We start from the raw sequence: 9,280 nt of genomic DNA on the forward strand, positions 1-9,280 counted from the left end.
TTTTAAAGAACATAACTTAAAGCCCCTTTTCTGTCTCCAGGGAAGGGAGGGGTGAAACTTGGGTACCCAGATGCACACAGATGGGAGCTAAGGATCCAAAAGCACCGAAAACCTGCTTTCTAATGTGCAAAAGTAACCATTAGGTGGCACCACTGGTCCATACCAATACCATGTCTTGGGTTTGCTAAAGCTTTGCTTTCATAAAAGCATGAAAGTAGTGGGAAAAACCGTAAACTTAGCTGAAGTGGGTTTCAGAAAATGAGGTTCTGAAGTGGTCCTCAAGCACACTTCTTCATGTAGTAGACAAAAGATGACTAAATTTAGATAAATGAGTTAAAAAAGGACAAACACTGATTATCATCTAAAACTTCACCATCGTCTTTATTACCCAGGTCCAAATTTAGAACGCGGCATCTCATCTGATAGTCTGTGTGAATACTTGCATTCAGTATAACCGGAACAGTGATAAGATTAATCATAGCGGCCGATGAGTCAAACCAGGAATAAGGAAAATCAGGCACCGGTGGACAATCTGCATCTGCTTTTCTTCATCTAAACAGGTTCAGGGGTGTAACTGCTGTTCCTGGCAGTAAGAGAGATTGATGAATGGATAAAGGAAAATATACTGGTATGTATTTTGCATCCTTGATATTTGTGGCGTCCATAATCTTAATGTGGGTGGAAGAAGAAAGACTGTGTCATTTGCCTTGTAAATGTGCCGGATGGTTCTGAGAGATCTGACACAAGCAGACATGCCGCTGTTCCTCATGAGCACCTGGTGACCATCAAAATAAGATTAAACAGACTTGAGGAAATCAATGAATGTCGAGTTTGAGTGGCACTGAACATCCTCTGTAGGAGACTGTACACTTTCAGGTACTCCACTGTGACTGACTTGGCCCACCCAGGTTGACATACATGCAAATATGTATTAATTGCAAAAACTATCTGACCAAGCTGCTCTTAGTACTTTGTCCATTACAGTCTTTGCTTATGTTAATACTATTTTGCTAATTCAAAACATATATGTGGTTCAGCATACTATTTAGCTTTACTATCTTGAAACATAATTACCTTTTCAATACTTGCAGAGCGTTCAGGAAGCATCTAGATGTCCTGAACATACACTAAAGTGCGATCACAACTAATATAGTAAAAGCTCGGCTTGGATGCACTGCTTGACCAAAGCTCGTGCAAGTGTTGTTGTTTTCTTTTGATTGCCTTTTAATAATAACAATAAAAAAAGCCCTTTAATCAATCATTTTTCATGTGATCACATTCAGATATTGTGCCTGTCTGCTTGTCTGTGAGCGTACACGTATACATTAACAAAGTGGTGCAGCTCACCCCTCTGGCAGGTCTGTGTCATCAGATTTGTGGTTGAGTGCGGATGACTGACAGGGTGCTTAGTGATTTGCATGAGTCCGGAGTTTAAAAGGAGCTGCAGGTGCAGGTTTTTCCACACTTATGAATGGATCTCTCCAAGCGCGGATGCTCTGGGACTTCCTACTCCTAACATCAATCTTAGGTTACCAGTGTGACTTTAATGATTTTCACCCGAGTTTCTTCATAGACATTTTTTTGTTTGGAGCTGGAATTCTTAGCAGGCTCAATATGGAGTGTACACAGCTTTCTGGTGTGTGTTGTCATTTAGGATAGGCAAAGAAATACCTTCAGTATGGAGACATTCCTACCAACTGGAAACTGAAACAAACCGATTTTCTGCAATGTCAACGCTGATATTTATGCCGTTCCTTCTCCTGGGGTTAAGAGTAACTGAGACAGCCACAGAAACATGGAGGCAATGTACAGGTATTATTCCATTTTTATTCTATTTTATCTCTTCCAGTCTCAGCTGAGTTCAGCACATGTAATGTTTAGTTAATTATTATACAGCGAATGGCTTACTGTTTCATCTAAAACCCAGGAAGCCCCTCTAGCTAAAATACTTTTTGGTAATTCCAGCTGTCTGCATCTGCCTACAGTACAGTAGGAGTGCTTCTCTGTGTGGACGTGCATGCCACTTTAACCTAAATGAACATCCATAAACAAGTACAGACATTGGGTGTGGTTGGGATTCCACAACAATCCCGTACACATTGAAATATTAGGACGTACACAGCGCATGTTTACGTGATGTCTCATCAGTGTGGGAGTATTATTATTTTTCTGTTATCGTTGCTTAGGAAAGAGTATCTTTTTAAAAAATAATTAAATAACAAACCCACTGAAGTCTCATAAAAGCCACCACTACCTAGGGCTGTTTCTCACACTCCAGGGTGTGGTGGTGGCAGTAGTACTGGGACATTGAGGAATTTATTAGTTTCCTGTGGATCCTGACCTTTTTGACTCGTGTCCCTTTAAAACAAACCTCTGGTTTTGAAGATGCTCTACCACACTCAGCACTTAAGGTATATAGAGTAAGTAATCCTGCTGGTGCACTAATCATTTCAGCTCAAACTTTATATGCTCTTAGGTATTTTTCTTTCTTCTTTTTTTTTTTTTTTTACAATAAAGCATCAAATCACACTTTTCATTGCAAAACCTAAAGTTATTAAATTATTCTAATGTACTGAAGTTGAGTGAAAGTGTGAAGTACGGTGAATAGATTACTTCTACTGCAGCCTGAGAGTGATTTTGTTTAAATCCACTTTAAAAACTTTCAGCTTTTATTCTTTTCTAACCCATTAATCATCCCAGGAATTCTGCAGTGTTACTTTCGCAACACGAGGAAGTTTAAAGTTTGGCCATAAAACTCACTGCCATAGTCTTTATTTGCATATTTTGTTCAGGTTCGCTTCCCCTGGATCTTCTATCTTTTGTCCTTGAGAGGGACCCATCCAAACTTGTGCCGGGGGTGCACATGAAGCAGGCCGGCGGGGTGAGGGGGATTCATTTCTCAAGCCCTGATACCGCACTGAGCTTTCCCTCCTCCCAGATACTGGTGAACTGTGACCTCTTTCCCAAGGAATTCTCCATCGTTCTGACATTAAAAGTCTCCGACAGTGCACCCAAGGTGAGCATCTGACTGAAACGCCTCGGTACTAATGACTGCAGGGGTGTGAAAACAGGAATATGTTGCAAGTAATAACAGTTGATTACTTAAGTAAAATAATAGATGCCACCACTCCACCCTGCTTTGCTTGAGGAGATGTTGTGTGTTACATAAATAGAAAGACTGTGTCTCTGCAAACCCAAAACACAGAATAGATTTGACAGAAATTCCTGTTACAGTGCCATATTAACCCTGACAGAAAGATGAATGCATACGCTGCTAAACTTGACACAGATGTCGGTATTGCTCATATTTACTGCCTATTGATTTATTTGCAATTAAACTTACATGCAAGTCTGTTCTTCTAGTGCAATTTAGTGTTTCAAATTGCAACATAGTTCATTACCCATCACCTAAAAAACTCCATTCTTGATTAAAAAGCGTATGCACTTTGTTAGCATCGTCCGCTGCCAAATTCAGTGTGTCTGGGCTTCCTTCTTGTTTTTCCAAACAGGGGAATGAATATGTGTTTTCTCTGATGGGGCCGAAAGGACGACCAGTGGATCAGAACAAAGAGGAGAACGATGGAGGCAGCAGTTTGAAAAGCAATAAAGAGTCAAGTATCACCGGAGAAGAGCAACACAGTCAGAAGACGAGAGTCAAAAGTGATGGGCGCCTCATTCTTGGACTTAAATTCTCGGGAAAGCGTCTGCACTTCCTTTATAAAGGTCACAGAGGGGTTGTAGAGCACTGGGTGTTTCGAGGCACCCAGCTGGCTGACAGCCAGTGGCACACTCTTGTTTTAGCCATTGGTAGTCATCACGTTAAGCTCACAGTGGATTGCAGCTCACCAGTGGAAATGTAAGCTCAGTTTCTCTCGCCTCTTTCTCTTCTCTGTTCTCTGGGTGGATACGTCTGTTTCCCACTTTACTCTGTTCCCTTCGATTTTGCCTTGAGGCGCAGTAGATCCTTCACCACAATAAAATGGTCCTGCTCAAAATCTGCGTATGCCCTGCAGCCATATCACAGTAGCCTGACAGTGTGTGATAGATGGTTTTTTAGTGGAAATTCCCTCTGGCACGCCGAAAGGAGGAATATCAACACCCACACAGCACTTGTACATGTAATACAGTTCATGTCTCACACTGAGTCCTAGAATGAGAAGAACAGAATGAACTACTTTAATTATAGAGAATTTAGTTCATTTACAGAAGAAAAACAACTTACTCCACCTATTAGAAATAATTATGTATATCTTTTATGGCAAACAGCATTCCCTCCAGGCCTTTCCCTTCAGACCTCAACATTCAGGGATCCAGATTCCACATTGGTAGTCGGGGGCTGTGGAAGGGCTTGTTTTCAGTAAGATGCCTTTCTTTATTTCAGACTATAATAAGATTTGTAAAGGATATGCCATGAACTCGGAAATGATTACCTCTTCTGTGACCACATATCCAGGGTCTACTGCGACAGCTGGTTTTGGTGCCAGGTTCAGATGCTACCCATCAGATCTGCCCCTCTTCTGACCCCCAGCTAGCAGCTCTGTCAGTACCACCACTGTTTTTAGACCTGCCAGCCACAGGAGGAGAAGATGATAGACATGGGAATACCTATGGTAATTTGCATATGCATGTATTTTTACTCAGTATAAATAAGACATTGCATGTTTGCTTGCCTCTTTGATTGCTTTCTGGTTTTTAATATGTCAGAAACTGAAGCTAGAGTGTCTGTGGGCTTGGAGAAGTCATGCTCGGAGCAGCTACAGGGCCAACTGTGGTTTAATCCCCTCAAAAAGGGCCTCTACCTCTGTGACGGTACAGTTTGGATCACTGTGTTAGAAGGTGAGACTCCAACTACCACTGTTTCTGTTCTTGTTTCTATGAAATAAAATCACATAAACCATTCATTTTCATTAACACAGATCGCAAAAGGCTGGACTATGTGCTGGAACATCAGGTGCTCACCACCAGCTCAGAGACCCACGACATAGAGGTATTTATCCACCATTTGCTGTGAAACTTACTTAGGTCTTATTGTCTGATACTTTATTGTCTGATACTTTTGTTTCACTTTCATTTGGGATTTCCTGTACATAAACCCGCTGTGAAAAAAAAATCCAATCTCCAGCTGTTCCAGGTACCTGGTATGGGTCTGATGGCTGCTATGGCTCATCGGTCGGCATCTGGCTCTGCTGTGTATCTCTGGACTAAAACAGGTTTCCAACTCTATCAGAATATCAGCACCAACGGAGCCCTGGCTTGGAGGCATTTCAGCATGGGCAATAAGGTGTGACAAGTTAGTGGAAAAATCACACTTTAATCCTACTAAAAGCTTTAAACCTATACTCTTTCTCTTTTGTTGTTTTTAATGTAGATATATCTGGTGGTGTCTAATTCTGGGGGAGACAGGCGATTTAACAAAGACTCACAGGCGGACTTTTCTGTGATTTACAAGTGGAGCAAAAGGAGAAAAAGATTTGTGCAGTTCCAGACTCTGCAGACGCACTGTGCCCGAGACTGGGAGGCATTTAATATAGATGGACATACATATCTTGCTGTCGCTAATCATAGACAAGGTAATATAAATATATACCTATACTACCCGTTAACTTCCACAGTGTCTGGCATGGCATCTTTTGCTTGTTTGGCTTTTAGGTGACAAGAATCACACTATAGACAGTGTGATATACAGGTGGAACAGATTATCAAAGTCTTTTGAGGTCCACCAGATGCTCCAGACTTCAGGGGCGTACGACTGGGAGTTCTTCACTGTCGGACCTTACTATTTCCTGGTGGTCGCCAATGCTTTTGATGGCGTGACCACTTCTTTAGACTCCGTCATCTACGTTTGGGTGAATGGAAACTTCCAGGTGTTCCAGAAAATTAAGGTTTGTGATAAGAATAATGTAAAATGGTAAATGGCCTGCATTTGTATAGCGCTTTTACTAGTCCCTAAGGACCCCAAAGCGCTCTACACAACCAGTCATCTACCCATTCAAACACACATTCACACACTGGTGATGGCAAGCTACATTGTAGCCACAGCCACCCTGGGGCGCACTGAAAGTAGCTCAAATAGACTAAAAATATTTTCCTATCAGCTGTTTGCTGCTTCGCTACAAACCCCTCAAAACTCTGAGTGGGTTTGAGGACGGCATGGTTTCCACTCCATGGCAGGAAGTCATCTTCTGACCATTTGGGCTTTGGTTTCTCCTGATGAGATCTGTATCTGATGATTATGAAAAACTACCTTAAAAAATTGAATATGTGGTTTGCTATGATTTGCTTGAGCGATAACGGTGCTTTGACGTGTAACTGATAGTGAATGGTATATTTGAATCAAACCACATCTGATGTGAGAGTGTTGACACATTAATAGTCTCGAGAGAAAACAGGAGGAATTGTGTAATTAAGGGGAACGCCCCATGCGAGATGTGAGGATGTACATGAACACCTCAGGGCTGCTGGTAATTAATTAACTGAAATAATAAAGAAAATGGGGCAGAAAACATATTTATCACATACTTTTAGTCATGTTGGCTCTTTGATTTCACAGAGGCAAAGTGAGTCTGTTAGCTCAAAATAATTTTAGCCCATTGGCTACATTTAATATTATCAATTTGGATCTCACCTATCCAGATCTTTCATTTACGTTGAATTAAAAGAAGGACAAGTTCACTCTGAAAATGCTCACATTTAATGAACCATCTATCTACAAACTGATGAAAGGCTTGACATGTCTTCAGAGAAAAGGTGGACCATATATCTTTGCTTTTTTTGTTTATTGGCATATGCTTTAATTATAGAGAGTCGTAAATCCAAAAGCATCGGCACGCCTCCTTAAGTATCTTCAGTTTTGGATGGCGCGCCATAGGTAATGTCTTCGTGACTCTGGCTTGGATAAATCTATCATGGGGTGAGCCATTTTTAATGGCTTATAATATTTCCTGGAACAAAGTAAATGAAAAGTCCAAGTCATATTTTAAGCTGTCCAGTGGATGTCAAAAGAATGTCCCAACAAGTTCACCCCGAGATTGGAGCATTGGAGCAAGACTGTGCATTGTTCAGAGAAATAAAAAAAAAACAACCCAAGAGTTACATTTCTGATTCAGACACAGCACAACTGGAAAAAGACTGAACAAGTATGGCTTGAGTGGAAACGTTGCTAGGAAAGACTCTTCTCTTAAAAAATAACATGGCATCACGGATTAAGTTTGCAAAATCGCATTTGAACAAACCACAAGATCTCTTGAAGAATATCCGTTGGAAAGATGAGACCAAAGTGCAGATATCTGACCATAGTGCACAAAATCAGACACAGGTTATCAGCACAAACGCCTCATACCAGCTGTCAAGCACAGTGGTTGAGGAGGGATGATTTGGGCTTGTTTTGCAGCCAGAAGGTCTGGGTAACTCCTCTGTATACCAAAGTATTGTAGCCACAAATGCGAGGCCATCTGTTTTGGCTGAAACTGGATCCTGCATGTATCAGCAGTTTCATCTAGCACTGTAAAATATAATAGCAGCAGAACTCTTCTCATCAGCAGCAATATGCAACTTACTTAACTTCTGTGTGCCACGAGTTTCCCATTTGAAGGCTAAAGTATTTGATTTATTGATTGTTTCTTTTAGACGTTCTGTGCCACAGACTGGGAAATGTTCCAGATTGACAGCAGAGTTTTTTTGGTTGTTGCCAATGGACACAGACTCCATGGTAATGGACCGAGTCAGTACACCATTAACTCCACTATCTATGAACTGGACATGAGTGCACAGCTGTTTGTCCGCTTCCAGGACATTGTCACCTACAGGTATAGATGTTCAATCACCAGATAATACTTACCAGGTGTACACACGCTCAGAAACATTTTCTTGATGCGTCTGCTGTCATTTTATCTGTTCATTATCTCCACATACCTTCCTCTTTCTTTCCAGTGCAGTGGATTGGGAGTTCTTCAGCCTTGGGCAGGAATATTTTCTGGTTGTTGCTAACTCCTTCAATGGAGAATCCTACTCTCTCAACAGCATTCTCTACAGGTATTACACTTGTCAACAGCACCCCTCCCAATGTGAAATAAGTCCACCTTATTGCCTTTTGGTATCCGCCTTGAAACCATCTCAAACATCACACACACACACAATTCTAATATTGATTTATTATCTTACCGTGAGAGCAGATGGAAATACTGCACTAATGGGATTCATCTTTTCTGTTTTGCTTTTAGGTGGCAGGGATATGAAGGATTCGTTCCTGTTCATTGGCTGCCAACGATCGGGTGCAGTGACTGGGAATTTTTCAGCGCTAAAGGAGAATCATATTTAATCTACTCCAGTGCCAAGGCACCGCTCTCCAAAGTGTTCATGCTGAAAACCTACTAGACAAACAAACAAAAAAAGTGTGGCTTTGTGTCCTGCATCTGTGTAATTGTACACAATCTATCATGTATGAAAATAATTTGCAAAAGGTCATTTAAAAAGGTCATTTAATGGTTACATTAATTATTGAAATTTTATTGACTTTTTAAATTATTGTCTGCTCAGAAATTCCCTCAGGGTGTTGGCTGGGGTACCTTTGCAGTGATCAGCCCTGCATACAGTCACCCTCCACACAGTGATATGTTAACCACTGATGTACCTCATTTTAAGACAAAAAAAATCACATGGACCAAAGAAAGTCTGTTTTTAATATATATTTGTGTGTATCGTGTGACAAAACTTAATACAAATTTCTATATACTCTCTCTCTCTGTAAGAGCATTGTGATTTAATATTATTTTGTTTACTAACTGTAATATGTTTTCTTAAATAGAAAAGTGTATTGTTTGTTGTTATATTTTGCCTCTGGCTGCATGAATTGTATATGAAAAGTGATAGTAAATTATTGAAATTTAAATAAACTATAATTATTGTGTTTATGTATGGAATAAGAGTTGTTTATACCAACAGATAATGTTGTTTAATATTTGAATGATGATTTATTGAAGTTTTTTTTGTAGCTAATCATTTATTTGGTACAGTTTTCCTTAGACAAATAATTACCCATTGAGCTCTGACACTCACAAGATGTTGGTCTATAAAAGACTACAAATCACATAATACATTCTTAACCTCAAAGCATAGACTTGCCGGAATTGTAGTTTTTACACAAAATTATTTTGCTGTAATCAAAACGTAGATATGAAACGTTGGCTTTATCCATACCTGTATCATAAAATCGCAGAAATTAAACTGGTTAATTATGGAAAAGAGCTTCAGTTACTTTCACTGTTGTGTGCGCATTAACCAA

The 9,280-nt window shown here is 40.2% G+C and overlaps 1 protein-coding gene across 1 annotated transcript; it reads left to right on the forward strand.

Moving 5' to 3' along the window:
• The first annotated feature begins 19 nt into the window (after window positions 1–19).
• Window positions 20–9,208, forward strand: LOC102312136 (thrombospondin-type laminin G domain and EAR repeat-containing protein). The gene is made up of 15 exons (XM_005934315.3): window positions 20–132; window positions 561–628; window positions 1,655–1,812; window positions 2,793–3,016; window positions 3,510–3,856; window positions 4,267–4,357; window positions 4,454–4,610; window positions 4,705–4,836; window positions 4,917–4,987; window positions 5,123–5,281; window positions 5,369–5,570; window positions 5,650–5,882; window positions 7,627–7,805; window positions 7,930–8,031; window positions 8,220–9,208. Exons 3-15 carry the CDS (start codon window positions 1,728–1,730, stop codon window positions 8,371–8,373), a joined length of 2,136 nt encoding a protein of 711 aa, XP_005934377.1. The 5' UTR covers window positions 20–132; window positions 561–628; window positions 1,655–1,727; the 3' UTR covers window positions 8,374–9,208.
• The last annotated feature ends 72 nt before the right edge of the window (window positions 9,209–9,280 follow it).

Source organism: Haplochromis burtoni, unplaced genomic scaffold, assembly GCF_018398535.1.
Source record: "Haplochromis burtoni strain Fernald_Lab_line unplaced genomic scaffold, NCSU_Asbu1 Contig_89, whole genome shotgun sequence".
Lineage (NCBI taxonomy): Eukaryota > Metazoa > Chordata > Actinopteri > Cichliformes > Cichlidae > Haplochromis > Haplochromis burtoni.

What these genes read in the sequence shown, in the direction of transcription:
- LOC102312136 (XM_005934315.3), top strand. Translation starts at nt 1,728, where the DNA reads ATGTCAACGCTGATATTTATGCCGTTCCTTCTCCTGGGGTTAAGAGTA. An exon ending in AACATGGAGGCAATGTACAG is followed by an intron (nt 1,813 to 2,792) that starts GTATTATTCCAT and finishes TATTTTGTTCAG; the next exon opens with GTTCGCTTCCCCTGGATCTT. An exon ending in TCTCCGACAGTGCACCCAAG is followed by an intron (nt 3,017 to 3,509) that starts GTGAGCATCTGA and finishes TTTTCCAAACAG; the next exon opens with GGGAATGAATATGTGTTTTC.